Consider the following 18,104-nt stretch of genomic DNA (forward strand, 5'->3'; position numbering starts at 1 on the left):
TAACTTTGCTTTCACTGGTAGATACTCCTTGTCCTTTTCAAAATGGTGGAAAAATCCTCTCGCATGTATTTCTATTGTTAGCTCTGTAAAATAACTCCCCACATATCAATCATTCAAGTTAACTTGCAAATATTAAATCCCTAAACTGCTTAATCAAAAATGAATTTTTCTCCATCATAGAAGACATGTGAAGTGATTTATTACTTGAAACATCTACTATCTTATTTCCCTTCCTAGGATGGCATTCAATTGTAATATCAAAACAATTTAAAAATTCAATCCAACAGCTGCATCGTGTTTAATTCCTTTTGCTTAAACAAATATTGTAAAATCTTATCATCTCTATGAACCTCGAACACAACTCCATGAAGACAATGTGATCAAATCTTTAAAGCAATTACAACTTCTATATTTAGGTCATTATGGCTATATTTCTTGAAATAGTCAGTTTTTAATTGATACATTAAGAACTTCCGCTTGAAAATTGATGTCATATGAAGAACAAAAATACCATCCTACTAAATGAAATCAGCTACATATATCACATGACATCATTGGGTTTGGTTTAAGAAACCCTTATTATAATATTACATGGAGAACAAATAATTATTTTTCTGTGGCTGTTGTAGCTGAATCTCACGGCTAAGGAAAGATCGAAGAGAAAAGGAGTACAGTGTCCCAATGAAGGGGTGAAAACAAGTCAGAGTAATTGTTTTTATGCTCAGTTGTTGCCCATACTTTGTCAATATCATATTTTTTGGCCAACAGTGTTTTTTCTAAAGCCCAGGTCAATATCTGATGTAATCAGCAATGTCAAATTACATATTTACAACAGAAAAACAATGTTGTTTCTTTTGTCTCCGTCTTTTATTTTCTTTTTGCGTCATATTTTGAGGCCGTTGTTTTGCATTATAAGCAGTCCAATATACCAATGCAATGCTGCAGCTTTAGTGAATAATGACACAATTTTTTGGCCAGGTTTCAACTCCTAATGCCTTTCTTTAATGAAGTATTGGTTTTTCACCAACACTAACCTTCGTAAGTTATGCATACCAATTGGTGCTGTGGTCATGATTGTTTATCCTCAGATCCAGATTCATCAGATGTGATCAGTTGCTCCAGCGTCTTTCTGACGATATGCTTGTTCCAGCTTCTTTCTAAGATATGCTTGTTTAAGCTTCTCACGATGAGCAGCCAACTGCTCCTGCCTTCGAAGTTTAATTTCAGAAGCCTTATCTCTTGCTCGATTAGCTTCTTCATGAACTTCCCTAAAAATCAAAACCAATGAGGTTTAGATCAGCCAAAGACTCTCAATAATAATGAGATAATTAACCCAGAAAAATCATGTAAATATTAAAACACAGCAAAAGTCAACATCTCCCTTGCCCACAAAACAATAAAATGTAGACATCCTTAGTAGCTCCTCTGTCTATCTGAAAAAGACAAATGGGCCATTTCCTACTCTATTCAGAAGGTAAACCTATCAGGAATTGATGATACTTACACTTCTAGTAATGTACTAACATACTATAACACTAAATTATAATTATAATATTGTCACTTTAATATAGTTAATCCAATAATTAAACCTGAACCATCAGACAGTCGACAACTCCCAAGCCAGAAAAAAAAAAAAAAAAAATCTCAAACAGTACAATTTCTGCTTGAGATGATTATATAATTGTTGAATGGCAAACTGATTTCGGTAGCTATCTGAATCAATTGTATATCCCAAAATCATGGTAAAAAAATTTAAAAAGTGAAAGTAATTATTTGTTGTTTGGCTTTCAACATGTAGTTGTAATTGATTCTGGGAAAATTGAATCTGATCCAAACACACAATCAACAAGCCTGCAGAGAAATTTTACCATAAATACTCAACCAGCTAGCATAAAATAACTTAGTTTCACACAGAAACATAATTTGTTGGTTTACCCAGAGAACCATGATTTGGTTAATGAGTATAGTTATCAATCTCAGTTAGCCACATGTAACGACCAACTTTGAAAACACAATAGTAGAATGCAAGATGACCACTATTTGAAATGTTATAATACTCAAAGAGCAAAACAAAATACCCAAGTTCAAGAAATTCATGATAAACAATAGGTCACAGACACAGTTTACACATCACCATCAATCTAGGACCAATAAGAACATAGTAATGAAGTCAAAAAATGAATGATGGTGAAATTACCAGAAAAATAACACAAGAAATTAGATAAAATTAGCATAATGTGATCTGGGAAGTCTAAAGGAAGAAGAACGAACAGAACATAGGAAAAGAGAACTCTTATAAAGTGCATAGAAAAAAGGGTCAAGACATAGGTGACTTTTAGTTGAATATTTTACCAAAAATCCCCAACCAACAGTGTTCCAGGGGGTAAAAAACGGGTTTTTGAAGGCTATACCATGGTAGCAACACTATAGCCTGCAAACAATGGCTGCTACTAAAACACACACTATTATATCATGGCGGTGCATCAAAGTTAGCAATGACATGGGTAGTTGATGAATCTTGGATTCAACAAAGACAGCATAAGAGACAGAGAATGAGTGTGTAGAACTATCTGGATTTTGGAGGAAGGGAAAGAGCAAGGAATGGATGCCTACTAGGAACACCCATTTGCACTATGCAAATGTTGACAATGATGATTGTGAATGGTAACCAAGTTTTCGTAATCACAATTTTGGTCATAACATTAAGATTTTTCAGTTGTTCGTGACTGCATTAGTCAGCAATTTCCCACAATATCAAGAAACGCAATTTAAAACCTCGACAGTAATGATAAATATTCAATTTCTTAATAGCACTGTTGTAGTTTACTTGATCTAGCTTTGATGGATGCGAGAATCCAAGAAACAGAAACCCATGAGCCAAACCCATAGCCTACCAACTAAATAATATCCCTCACGTAAACCGTACAGAATACTTGTCCTGTTCTGTTGTCCAAGTGACGTACCATATAACCAAACCCATACGAACATCAGAGATTATTAAGAACTGCTAGCAATGATTTAACTTCCACACCCCAAATTCTAACTCCCACTATTATCTTAGGACTTAGGAACTTCACATTGAAGTCATCCAAACTATCTAGCATAAAAACATTGCCTTTTCATCACATAACAAATGTGCAACACCAAAACATAAACCCCATACCTAATATTGCGCTTATGCTCAGCACTGTCAACCGCTCCAGCCACTCTCCCAGGCCCAACAGGCTTCAAGCTAAACATCAAAGAATCATCACCATCATCATTACCACCACCACCATCTTCATTTTCCCTCAACACATCCCTCATCGACGGCGGCGGCAGTGGCGGTGGAGGCGGCAACTCATCATGCTCAATTCCCTTGCGGAAAAAGTCCACACAATACTTCTCTTGATCCTCTTCATCCGACAACTCTCCCTTCACCAACTTATCATACAACTCAGCCTTCCTCTCCAGCGCCGCATAGCTGGCCGATCCATCACTCACCGCTTTCAACTCAAGCTTGTCCCTGACACCAAAAATCATTCAAATAATCAACAACCCGCTAATAAAAAGAAATTATTTCATTCCTCCTTCCAATTGTAGAAATGAAAAAGTTTATCCAAACACGAGTTAACAGAGATAATAAAAACATGAAGAGAGGGTAATAATGATACTATACTTGTGAGCGCGTGCATCGACGCCGCGGTTTTTGGCGGAGAAGGTGTCTTTGGTGGCGATTTTGTTCTTGGCGCGTTGGTACTCGACGTCGGGGCCTGATAATTCTCTTGATTTTTTGGAATCTTCCTGAGACTTGTAGAGTTCGGCCTTCAATTCGAGGAGTGAGGATGCTCCGACGCCGGCGATGGCGCGGTGCTTCTTGGGCATTATCGAGGATTCCGTTAGCCATCCCAGGGATTCCGTCACCACCCTCTTCTTCGCTGTGTCCCCCTCACCCGCCATGGTTTTTCTGCAAACGAATTCGATTGTTAGGGTTTTCTGCGTTGTGCCCTAACCCAGTTGTGTTCTACCATACCAGGTTGGATTTATTGATTTCATATGGTCTGCTTCTCCATTTGCTTCATAATTTTTATTTTAATTAAATTTAATTTAAAGTGATTTTGTTTTTAGTTGATCAAATTTATGATTATTATTTTTAGTTTACGTAATTTTTAAAATTTTATTTTAATTTCTTGCATTATTTGATGATATATTTGAAAAAGTGATACATTCAAACAATTATGTATTATTATTTAGATTTAATGTGATATTTTTATTGAGATATTAGTAGATAAATTTTGTATAATAGTATTTATATAATATTAGGCATTTTTCAACAAAATTTGAATTTAAGGATTATAATTAAAAAAATTTAAATTTAAAAGATTAAAAAAATTAAACTTAAATTTGAGAGACTAAAAATAAATTTACTTTAAATTTTAGAAGTTAAAAACATTTTAGTTTTTAAAGTTATATTATCATTTAAAATATAAATATATTTTTAGTCTCTCAAATTTAATATTAATTTTTTAAAAATATTTATTAGATTATAATTTTAATGAATTTTAAGAGATTTTTTTATTATAAAAAAGTTTTATGATATTTAATCGTGACTTTTTTTAATATAAAAATATTTTGTGATATCAAATTAAGACAATCATGATTTTTTTATAAACACATCAAAAATTTGTAGTATCCAATCAAGACAATCATGATTATTTTAATATTTAGTCAAAATTTAGTGGTATTCAATTAAGTTTTTTTTAGTTAAAAAAAGTCTATTGATATTAAAAAAAATTGAAATTTCAATGGATTATTTTAATAATAGATTTTGTGAGATTTTTTAGTATAATTTATATTTCACTCATATAACAATCTCATCAAAACATGATATTTTGTATATTTTATTTTCCTTTTATTTTTACTATTTCTTTGAATGTTCTATTTCACCTTTCTTGTTTCTCTCTCTTTATCATCTCTTGCTTTCTTATCTTGTATTCTTTTTTTTTTTTCTCTCACACTTTTCTTGTCTCTCTCCTCTTCTCTTCCTATCTTAATTTCTTCTTTCTCTCCTTTAATTCTCCATCTCATTTCCTATTTCTTTTTTTATTCACCTCTCTCATTTATCATCTCCACGATTTTACACGTCATGTTAATGATCCTCAAAATAAAAATAAAATGTTCAATTTACGATATACGTCTTTAAGAAATGTGATTGAGAGAATAATTAATATTTTTAAATTATGATTCACAATTTTTAAGTCAATGCTTCAAATTTTATTTAAGACACAAATTGAACTTGTATTAACATATGTAGCGTTACATAACTTTCTTCGTCTTTAATATTAACAGTTAATGAAGACCATAATTTTGAACGTATTATACTTGAGCACGAGAAGAAATATGTCAATGTAGAGTCGGCTAGTATAACTTTAAATATGTGAATAAATGATAGCTAGAAAGGCAATAAAGTCTATTATTTGTCAAAAGATAGAAAAAATTGTATTGATTTTATTTTTTTATTATTTATGTTATATTTTTTTTATTAATTTTTGTAGTATTAATTGTATTTTACAAATTCATGTTTTCATGTAAAATTTGTAAAATCCTTTAAAATTTTATGATATAAATCCATTAAAATTTGAACTATGAAGTCTTGATTAAAATTCATGTTTTAAAAGTCCTTTAAAAAAAATTAAAAGTCATCACATTCCTTCAAAATCTTTTAAAATCTATTAAAATTTACAAGATTTTTTCATGTTAAAATATTCTTTCAAATTTCAATCCAATATATCTCCTTAGAATAAAGTGCAATAATAATTATTAATTAAAAAATTAATAATTGATATTATATCTAACTTTAAATTTTATTTTATAAAACATTAATTTTATTACAAGTTTTAATCATTAATTTTATAATTAATAATTATGATTGTATTTTATTCTTTAAAACGTACTCTCTAACTTTGAAAAAATTAAATCTTTGTAATTTTGAATTTAAAAACTTACTAATTTAGTTAATCTTGAAATAGATAACTAATTTTACATTACTAATTTATATTTATCTTGAAATTACTTTCTTTTTTTTTATTTGAACTTTTGAAGTTAATTTCTGGTTTTTTTTTTTTTTGTAAAGATAGGAAAGATTATAAAAATGGTCGTAATGAGAATTGAACATAGGTCTTTTAACTACCTCAACCCCTCCCCACCCAATTAGTAGGCTAATCCTAATGATCTAATTTCTAGTTAGTTAATATAACGTGCCGATTGATTTTTTTAAAAGAAAATATAGTTAAAAATGGTACACTTACTCAAATAATCTATCCTATATATATATAGAAACTACCTTGAATTAGCTCGATTTTCAAATTACTACTTTTTGAATATTTTTTTATTTAAATTACTTGATTTTTTTTTTTCAAATTAGTATCTGACGTTAATTTTCTCTGTTAAATGATAATATGAGAAACGGATTGCCACATCATCACCCAACAGTATATGCCAAGTTAGCACACATGGCCACCTCATTCTCCACGTAAATTGCCATGTCATATTTAAAAAAGTTAAAAATTAGTTTTCCCAAACTCCCCTTATTCTCCTCCGCAGCCACGGGCAGTTGCCGACCTCCTCGAGAGCAACGCCAAAGCCACCTCGCAGGGCCTCCTGATTTTCCTCTTTGTGAAGCTCCACAGGCAGCGACCAACAAGACAACAACCAAAGCAGCGAGATTCCACGGGGATCAAGTTTTTATGCAACCGTTAGTTACAGTAATTTTCTCTCTTTGGTTATTATTATTATTTTTATATGCTTGGTTGTTTCTTCTTCTCTTTTTATTTTTCTCAATATCCTACTATCCACAGCGATCGAGTTTTCTGATATGGATTTTGGGCCACAATTGAAGCCCGGGCCAGGTCCAAAGCGATGGCGAGGTTGTTCCCATTAGGCGGAGGACGAGGTAGCAGCAACCAACCAGACAAAAACCAAGGCAGCGAGATTCCACAAGCGGAGACCCTATTCTGGTACAGCAAAAACGACGACGCATCATCCTACTGAGGGCTTGAGCTATGGAACCAGCAGCAGCATCATCATCATCACCACGTGATGCATCCGCATGCGCCTCCCCTCTTGCAGCGAGATCTTTACTCGTCGGGGGTGGGCGCTGGCTGCGGAGCTTTACGAAGAGGAAAATCAGGAGACGCTGGCTGCGGCGAAGGAGGTCCTGTGCGGTGGCTTCAGCGTTGCTCTTGAAGAGGTCGACAAGCGCAGCGGGACTTTGAGCATGGCGCTGCCGCGACTGGAGGAGGCGCTGCGCGGCTGCGAAGGAGAATGATGGGGGTTTGGAAAATTAATTTTTAAAATTACGTGAAGAATGAATGTGTGCTGACTTGACATATGTTGTTGAGTGATGAGGTGACAATTCGTTTGTCACGTCATTATTTAACTAAGAAAATTAATGTCGGGTACTAAATTAAAAAAATATATATTAGTCAAGTAATTTAAAAAAAAAAATTAAGTAATAATTTGAAAATTAAATTAATTCGATATAGTTTAAAATTTTATATATATATATATATATATATATATTAGTACAAATATCTATTAAAATCACTTTTAAACCTTTTATTTATTTCAATTTTCAATTCATATTTATTATCATTTTTAAAATTTAAATTTAATAAAAAAAATATCAATAATTTAATAGTATAATGTAAATTATTTTATTTATAGAAAATATAATTTATATATTTAAAATATTTATTTATATAAATTTTAAATTAATATAATTTATATTTTAAAATATAACATTTATTTATATAATGTACAATTTATTATAAATTTTAATTACATAATTTTTTAAAAACTTTATTTATATATAACAAACATTTAGTATGAGCATTGTATATTTTAAAATATTATTTTTATAATAAATTAGATGATAATTTTATTTTCTATATTTTCTGTATATTCATATTTTAATAAAATGTTACTAATACATAACTTTTTTGAATTTTTGAAAATTGCATCTTCAATAAGTTTATACACGCGTGTGGATCTGTCTAGTAAAAAATTACTGGCGTAATGGAGGAAAGATTAATAAATGAAGTTGTATTATTTGGTGTTTATATTTGTAGATAATTTTATCTTTATAATTATCGTTTTATAAATTATAATTTTTTTTTATTTTTTATGTAAATTTTACTCGATAACTATTTATATTTTTAATAGCACTCATTATTATATACTTTTTATTATTTATTAATTCTATAAAAAAAATTCATGAAGTTACAATTGAAACTTTGTCCTTATATGGTCAAAAATTCAATTGAAAAAATGTACCGACCTCACAAGTTAATACATTTATATAGTTCAATTACTATGCAACAAAAATGGTAGGTCAAAAAATGATTTTAAATCTTTGAAGTTATAAGTTTTGTTGATAACAAAAGTAAACTTTTTTTTAGATTCAGATAATTCAATAAGATGAATGAGTACAAAATGAATGCACTAAAATGATCATTATCTTAAAATAAAAAGTCTAACAGACGAAACACTTCATTTGTAAGACATTTATTTTGAATTCATATCATTTAAGATATTTGATAACTAAATCAATCTTTGTGTATATGAATTCTTAACACATCAAAGTAAAAGAGCTTCCTCAGTACTCACAATAACAAAAGAGAAGGAAGACATGTTTTTTATCAGAAAAAGACAAGTAAATCCCTTGAATTATGGAAATCCTAAAAAAAGTTGTTTTAAACTGACACACACATGGCTCCACCTGTTTTGTACCTAAAATGTGATAAGTAACTTCTTTAATCAGACAACAAGTGACAATTTGGTGAAACAAATTTATTACAAGCAATTAATATACCAACATACACTTCTCTTTGTAAGAAAAAAAATTGAAAACAAACGAAGCAAGTCTGTGAGAGAAGCTCAAGGATTTGTAACAGTCATCTTTGTGAAGCATCTATATAAAGAAGCTTGAAGATTAAAAAAGAAGTGATGAAGAATAATAGATATTCATTGTAAATATACATTTATTCTTTCTGTGCATCAACTTTGTACTTAATACTATTGTATCACGTCTTAAAACTAAAATGAGCAAAATAGTTGTCTTATCCAACTTTAACTTTGTGTTATTACTTTGAGTTTGGAGAGACTTGTCTATAAAAGAATACTTGTATGAGCTTGGAGAGGCTTGTCTGTAAAGAGACTTGTCTATAAAAGAATATTTGAGTGTTTGAAACTTGGAGAGGCTTTGTGTTAAAGAATACTTTGACAGTTTCTTGAAAAGGCAAGTCAAAAAATACTTCTTAAGTTAAGACAAAACTGACTTGTAAAGGAATACTTGTATCTTTATAAAAGATAGTAGACATAGTGTTGGTGGTTCAGAAGAACCAATATAAAAATACTTTGTGTTCTTCTGACTTACTTTTTCATTTGCATTCCTACAGTTGTGCTATTGTAACGACCCGGCTGGTCACTACACACTACACCGTACACCTGAAACCGGACAGAAAAGAACAAGTGTATACATATAGTGTCTAGAATATACATATATACATGTCCAGATCTGACTAGATTCAAAATGTACAAGAATTCATCCAGAACTACTACACCGAGTAGCTGAAACAAACAAGCATCAACAAGGATTAGCTCCGCCTGCCGGCTGTAGACTCACCACTAGCCACCAACCTATCCCTGCTCTGCTCCCATACATAGTATGATCATCGCAGTCCGAACCACATGGAAACACAAAGGGTAAGCTAGTGAAAGGAAATAACATATATAGATAAATATGTAATTAAATAATAAGAAAAATATAGTTATAGTTATCCGCACATCAACCAGCTTAACAATATCAACTCCATATACCACAACACTCAGCAATAACAGCCCACATCTCACATCATCAGTATACCATTCATCGAATTTACAGCATAATCAGAAATAAGCACACAATGCGTCGTCACACATATCAACTAGGAGATCTCCTTCCACACCTCAGCCTTTCGGCCTACACACCTCAGCCTTTTGGCCCACACAGCCATTCGGCCTACACACCTCAACCTTTTGGCCCACACAGCCATTCGGCCTACACATCCAATATCAACACACAGTACAACACAACATATCAATCTCACATCAGTATACAATTGATGCAGCTCAACATAGCACCTTACAACAATATCAGCTTACAGCGCGGCTAAACATCTTACAACACAGCAATACTAGCATACAACAACTAGCAGCTTATAGCTCAGCTAAACATCTAAACACAGCTCACAGCACAGTCTAAACATCCTTAATCAGCAATAACATATAACAATACGACATATTCATCAATTTCAGCTCAACCTCATAATCTCACATTATCAACTAGTCAGTACAACAACAATATTTAACAACTACAGCTCAGCTCAGCAGTCTATAGTACAACAATATTTTAATTCAACATGAAAATCATCCATGTCAGCCCAACTCAGCACGACAACATATATCTATTACATCGTAGTATTGCCTCATTAATAACATACATGACATACAACATATTATACACATAATACAACTCATCCACCTTGTTTATAACTCATCTATCTTTTCAAATTACCCACCCAAACAACACCAATCAACCTAAGTACTTAGAACAACTTTCAACCTAACCAAATCACTAAATGTGAAATGACAACCTTCACAGAAAACATCACATTAGGAGTTATACTACTCCTACCACACTCATCCTTATCTCATATGAAAGATAAGAAGGTTTCCCACAACTCTCATGAAGACACTAAGTCCAAATTCTTTCATCTACCTTGTTAAAAAGTCTAAAAACCGCAACAGCTACAACAAATGCTGGCGGCTTGACCCCTCCTCACTGAAACAGCCATATCTGGAGTTCTAAAACTCCTCTTTGAGTGATTCCAGCGCCATTGGAAATCTAACATCCAGGGCTACAACTTTCATGAAGACTACAAGGTCTAATTCTGAAAGTACAAAGGCGCTCAGCGCCTCCAAAGCGCTCAGCGCTTTGCCTCCAGAAATTCTCCTCTAGCTCTCTGCCCCCAATGCGCTTAGCGGTTTGGTTCCAGAAACCCTCCCCTGTCACGAAACTCCCAAGGGGCTCAGCCGTTCAAAACGGCTCAGCCGTTAGTGACAGCAACCACAAACCCTCCACCATTTTTGAACAACAAATCCTGCAAAAACAAGAAATCCAAGCACATGCAATCCACCCACAACACCCCATTTTCATCCAACAACCCAAAAATCAATTCTTTCTCAACATGCAACCATAAAACAACCAAGAGACCCAAGATTTCTCAAAACCCACTACAACCCCAATTTTTTCCAATCTCAACGATTCAACAACAATAATCAAACATCCACCAATTTCAACAGTTAAAGAGCTTTCAACACTCATTCACAACCAAAAATCAATCATGAAAACTAACTTCCCTTACCTCGGTGAAGAATCCAAGCTCCGGGAAGAAGACAATGGAGAAGGAGAAGAAATGGAGAAGGAATTCGGCTTCCAGCTAGCTCCACACGGCTTGCGTTCGAGAATCTCCGTCTCTAGGAGTCCACAACTTCAACAATGGAGAAAAAGAGGGAGTTGAGAAAATGGGAGAGTGAAGAGAATGAGTGAGGGAAAGTGAAGGAGGAAAAATGGGAGAAAGGGGGTCTCACAACCTCCCCAACAACAAGAGTTTTCGTCTCCGAAAACAGACTTACTTGGGAAATGAAAAAGGATATCGCTCCCTGCACTACTGCTCAACCTCCCAAGTAACCTCACCAGTAGCTACATCCCACAACACCTTCACCAGAGCAATGGACTTGCCCCTCAGCTCTTTCAGCTTATGATCAACTACAGCTACTGGAAACTTCTCAAATGTCAGATTCTCTTTCACATGCACATCATCTAGTTCAACCACATGACCAGGGTCATGGACATACTTCTTCAACATGAAATACATCGTGTAGGTTTGAAAAAGACGGGGCAAAGCCAACCGATAAGCAACCGGACCCACACGCAGTATGATCTGATGGGGACCAACAAACCTCGGTGTCAACTTCCTTACCTTCAGCGCTCTACCCACACCAGAAGTCGGGGTCACCTTCAGAGACACATGTTTCCCTTCAGCAAACTCCAAAGGCTTTCACCTTTTGTCAGCATAAGATTTCTGCCTATACTAAGCCACCTTCATCTTCTCCTAAATCATCTTCACCTTCTCAGTAGTTTGTGGGATCAGCTCCGGTCCCACAGCCACTGATTCACCATCCTGATACCAGCATAGAGGAGTCCTACATCTTCTGCCATACAAGGCTTCAAACGGCGCCATCTCAATACTAGCATGAAAGCTATTAGTGTACGTGAACTCAACCAGCGGCAGGACCTCCTCTCAGCTTCCCAAGTGGTCTAACATACAAGCCCTCAACAAATCTTCCAACACAACTTTCTTCAGTTCAGCATCATGAGGTAGGCAAATTCTGCCCTTGAACCTCAAGATTCCATCTTCTCCCAACTCAAAACCCACAGCCTTCTCGGTACCCAACAAACCAAGAAGCTTCACCAGCTCAACGTCTTGCAACTTCTTGAGTCCAACCTGCCTCAATAACTCATTAGTTATGGTAATCATCCCACAACTAATGTGATCCTGAGCTAACTCCACACTAAGATTCAGATCTCTGAATTCTTCAACCAGCTCCAACTCTCTCACCATCATACCAAACTTGTGGATGGATTTCCTACTCAGCGCATCCGCCACAACATTGGCCTTACCAGAATGATACATCAACTAGAAGTCATAATCCTTCAGAAACTCCATCCACCGCCTCTACCTCATGTTCAGTTTCTTCTGATCAAACGAGTACTTCAGATTCTTGTGATTACTGAAGACACTGAACTGAGCACCATAAAGATAATGTTTTCATATCTTCAAGGCAAACACCACAGCTGCTAACTCCAAATCATGAGTGGGATAATTCCTCTCATGATTCTTCAGTTTCCTTGAAGCATATGCCACTACTCCCTGTTTTGCATCAGCACGCACCCAAGACCCTGGTGAGAGGCATCACAGTACACCTCAAAGGGTTCACCAGAATCCGGCAACACCAACACAGGAGGAGTAGTCAACCTTCTCTTCAACTCCTCAAAACTCTACTCACAGGCATCTGTCCAAATGAACGACTGCTCCTTCCTCGTCAATTGGGTCAGAGGCGCTACTATCCTGGAGAATCCCTCAACGATCGAACCGCCGATAGTAACCCGCCAGACCCACAAAATTTTGTATATCAGTGACAGTTCTCGGGCGCTCCCATTGCAACACCGACTCCACCTTAGCCAGATTGACAGCAATTCCCTCAGCTGAGATCACATGGCCCAAGAACTTCACCTCACTCAACCAGAACTCACATTTTGAAAGCTTAGCGTACAGCTGCTTCGCTTTCAAAATCTCCAGCACTAACCTCAAGTGCTCTCCATGCTCCTCCGGGGTCCTTGAATAAATCAAGATATCATCAACGAACATCACAACGAATTTATCCAAGAACGGCCGGAAGATCCTGTTCATGCAATTCATGAACACTGCATGGGCATTGGTCACATCAAACGGCATCACAACATATTCATAGTGACCATACCTAGTCCTGAAAGCAGTCTTCGGTATGTCACCCTCCTTCACCCTAATTTGGTGATAGCCTGACCTCAAGTCAATCTTCGAGAAAACGAATGCTCCCCTCAGTTGATCCATCAAGTCATCTATCCGAGAAAGTGGATATTTGTTCTTAATGGTCAACTTATTCAACTGCTGGAAATCAACACACAGTCGACTACCCCCTTCTTTCTTCTTCACCATCAACACAGGAGCACTCCACAGCGATACACTCGGTCGCACCAACTGCTTCTCCAACAGGTCCTCCAACTGACCTTTCAATCCAACCAACTCAGCTGGAGCCATCCTATAGGGAGCCACTGACACTGGCCCCACACCTGGAACCCATCAATGCTAAACTCCATCTCCCTAGTAGGAGGCAACTCAAGCACCTCATCAGGGAACACCTCAGCAAAATCCCTCGCCACATCAATCTCAACAATGACCTTCTCGGTCGCCACACTCATAGCAGCAAGGAAAAGATAGCACTCTGCTCCATCCCTCAACAACGATTCAGCTTGACCAGCTGAATCAACAACTCCTCCTATGACAGTAAGAATATGGTGAGTGTCTCTCCACCAGTGCTCAGCCTCCCCAACCAGCATATAGATAGCATATGCCAGCCTCCTCCCCTAAGAACATCCCAACACAGCGAAGGTCTTCTCCAGCTCACAGATCCAGTGGTTAGCTACCTTTAGGTCTGCATCTCCCTTGAACTGTGGAGGACGGCATTTCTGGAACTCAGCTAGATCTCGGCTCTCCTGCGGCCCCATGGGTCTTGCTGCACCAGCTGCAGCTCTATCAGCGTCCACCCTAGAAAAATACGCATTTTTCTACTGCATAGCCATAGCCATCATTTCTATGGCACGGGCTATCAACTCATTGATTATAGTCATTGTCTACAGAAGTAACAACATCTTCAGTATACAATAACTAAACCAAGCAACCATCAACAACACAACAATCAACAACACAACAAGACTCCACAACAATCAACACAGCAAACAACACAACAAAACATCACAACTCAGAGTTCAACACAGCAAACAACACAACAAAACTACACACTACACCGTACACCTGAAACCGGACAGAAAAGAACAAGTGTATACATATAGTGTCTAGAATATACATATATACATGTCCAGATCTGACTAGATTCAAAATGTACAAGAATTCATCCAGAACTACTACACCGAGTAGCTGAAACAAACAAGCATCAACAAGGATTAGCTCCGCCTGCCGGCTGTAGACTCACCAGTAGCCACCAACCTATCCCTGCTCTGCTCCCATACATAGTATGATCATCGCAGTCCGAACCACATGGAAACACAAAGGGTAAGCTAGTGAAAGGAAATAACATACATAGATAAATATGTAATTAAATAATAAGAAAAATATAGCTATAGTTATCCGCACATCAACCAGCTTAACAATATCAACTCCATATACCACAACACTCAGCAATAACAGCCCACATCTCACATCATCAGTATATCATTCATCGAATTTACAGCATAATCAGAAATAAGCACACAATGCGTCGTCACGCATATCAACTAGGAGATCTCCTTCCACACCTCAGCCTTTCGGCCTACACACCTCAGCCTTTTGGCCCACACAGCCATTCGGCCTACACACCTCAGCCTTTTGGCCCACACAGCCATTCGGCCTACACACCTTAGCCTTTTGGCCCACACAGCCATTCGGCCTACACATCCAATATCAACACATAGTACAACACAACATATCAATCTCACAACAGTATACAACTGATGCAGCTCAACATAGCAACTTACAACAATATCAGCTTACAGCGCGGCTAAATAGCTTACAGCTCAACAGTATTGGCATCCAGCATGGCTAAACATCTTACAACACAGCAATACTAGCATACAACAACTAGCAGCTTATAGCTCAGCTAAACATCTAAACACAGCTCACAGCACAGTCTAAACATCCTTAATCAGCAATAACATATAACAATACGACATATTCATCAATTTCAGCTCAACCTCATAATCTCACATTATCAACTAGTCAGTACAACAACAATATTTAACAACTACAGCTCAGCTCAGCAGTCTATAGTACAACAATATTTTATTTCAACATGAAAATCATCCATGTCAGCTCAACTCAGCACGACAACATATATCTATTACATCGTAGTATTGCCTCATTAATAACATACATGACATACAACATATTCTACACATAATACAACTCATCCACCTTGTTTATAACTCATCTATCTTGTCAAATTACCCACCCAAACAACACCAATCAACCTAAGTACTTAGAACAACTTTCAACCTAACCAAATCACTAAATGTGAAATGACAACCTTCACAGAAAACATCACATTAGGAGTTATACTACTCCTACCACACTCATCCTTATCTCATATGAAAGATAAGAAGGTTTCCCACAACTCTCATGAAGACACTAAGTCCAAATTCTTTCATCTACCTTGTTAAAAAGTCTAAAAACAGCAACAGCTACAACAAATGCTAGCGGCTTGACCCCTCATCACTAAAACAGCCATATCTGGAGTTCTAAAACTCCTCTTTGAGTGATTCCAGCGCCATTGGAAATCTAACATCCAGGGCTACAACTTTCATGAAGACTACAAGTTCTAATTATGAATGTACAAAGGCGCTCAGCGCCTCCAAAGCGCTCAGCGCCTCCAAAGCGCTCAGCGCCTCCAAAGCGCTCAGCGCCTCCAAAGCGCTCAGCGCCTCCAAAGCGCTCAGCGCTTTGCCTCCAGAAATTCTCCTCTAGCTCTCTGCCCCCAATGCGCTCAGCGCTTTAAAACCGCTCAGCGGTTTGGTTCCAGAAACCCTCCCCTGTCACAAAACTCCCAAGGGGCTCAGCCGTTCAAAACGGCTCAGCCGTTAGTGACAGCAACCACAAACCCTCCACCATTTTTGAACAACAAATCCTGCAAAAACAAGAAATTCAAGCACATGCAATCCACCCACAACACCCCATTTTCATCCAACAACCCAAAAATCAATTCTTTCTCAACATGCAACCATAAAACAACCAAGAGACCCAAGATTTCTCAAAACCCACTACAACCCCAATTTTTTCCAATCTCAACGATTCAACAACAATCATCAAACATCCACCAATTTCAACAGTTAAAGAGCTTTCAACACTCATTCACAACCAAAAATCAATCATGAAAACTAACTTCCCTTACCTCGGTGAAGAATCCAAGCTTCGGGAAGAAGACAATGGAGAAGGAGAAGAAATGGAGAAGGAATTCGGCTTCCAGCTAGCTCCACACGGCTTGCGTTCAAGAATCTCCGTCTCTAGGAGTCCACAACTTCAGCAATGGAGAAAAATAGGGAGTTGAGAAAATGGGAGAGTGAAGAGAATGAGTGAGGGAAAGTGAAGGAGGAAAAATGGGAGAAAGGGGGTCTCACAGCTATTACTTCACTGTTTCGAAAAAAAGTGAGTTTTTAATTGATGTTATTCAACTCCCTTCTAATATTTTTCTTTTCTCCAAAAATACTAGACAATATTCAACTATCTTAAGGTTATCATGCAATAGTCACTTGATCATTCATGCAATAGATATATGTATAGGGTAAAAAACTTAAAAATAATTCTTGTTCATCAACTGGAAAACATAAATCCCCTCAATGGGGTTACATATATACACTACACATAACTACACCATTGTATACAAAATAATCCATAATTGTTGGTCAAGCATTTATACAACGATCATGCTACATCGGAGTAACATCATCAAAAATGAATCATCACTATCATGACTCTCCACTAGCCAACCAAGCAAACATGTTAATATTTTCCTGCTTGTATATTAAGTGTGGTCATTGTAGTTCCAACCACAAAGAAAAGAAAGAATAAAATTGTGAAAGAAAACAATGTATCAACAAATAAGAAGTCACGAGTATAGCAACTAAAACAACATGTTAGCCTTCCAAATTGAAAGCATAACAACGACATCAACAATCAGTTATAACTTAACAATAGGAACAACTGAAAATCAACCAAAAAGTTATCAACTAAACAACTATAACATAAACGGTTCAACAAAATACTTAGCTCTAGTAAAGGTTCAACATAAATCATTCACTGATGATTTAAAACAACAACTAAATAAAATCAACTAACAATGGATCATCGTATAAACACCTCAATATAGATAAACAATTTTCACAACTCCTAACTCTCCAAAGCAATAACTAACAACTAAGTAATTATTAAACAACCAATAATAATTGTTAAACAACTTAACAATGAATCATCATATAAACAATTAAGTATAGATGATAAACAACTTTCAAACATATCTTAATACCTTCACAACTTCAAACACGATGGAGCAATAACTAATGATGGAGCAATTATTAAACCACCAATATAATTGCTAAACAACTTAACAACGAATGTGTCATCACACATAGCATCTAATGGAGATCTCCTATAACA

At 35.9% G+C, this 18,104-nt stretch overlaps 1 protein-coding gene across 1 annotated transcript; it reads right to left on the minus strand.

Annotated features, from left to right (window-relative positions):
- Positions 1–519: 519 nt before the first annotated feature.
- On the minus strand, positions 520–4,015 carry LOC109805440 (uncharacterized protein At4g18257). The gene is made up of 3 exons (XM_020367506.2): positions 3,659–4,015; positions 3,164–3,505; positions 520–1,268 (listed from the first exon to the last, which is right to left on the minus strand). The coding sequence occupies exons 1-3, from the start codon at positions 3,937–3,939 to the stop codon at positions 1,100–1,102; spliced, it is 792 nt and encodes a 263-aa protein (XP_020223095.1). The 5' UTR covers positions 3,940–4,015; the 3' UTR covers positions 520–1,099.
- Positions 4,016–18,104: the final 14,089 nt, after the last annotated feature.

This window comes from Cajanus cajan, chromosome 1 (assembly GCF_000230855.2).
Source record: "Cajanus cajan strain Asha chromosome 1, NIPB_CcT2T_4, whole genome shotgun sequence".
Lineage (NCBI taxonomy): Eukaryota > Viridiplantae > Streptophyta > Magnoliopsida > Fabales > Fabaceae > Cajanus > Cajanus cajan.

Coding starts and splice junctions, on each gene's coding strand:
- LOC109805440 (XM_020367506.2), bottom strand. CDS start 3,939: ATGGCGGGTGAGGGGGACACAGCGAAGAAGAGGGTGGTGACGGAATCC. Junction 3,506..3,658: donor GTCGATGCACGCGCTCACAA/GTATAGTATCAT, acceptor TTTTGGTGTCAG/GGACAAGCTTGAGTTGAAAG. Junction 1,269..3,163: donor GAGCATAAGCGCAATATTAG/GTATGGGGTTTA, acceptor TTTGATTTTTAG/GGAAGTTCATGAAGAAGCTA.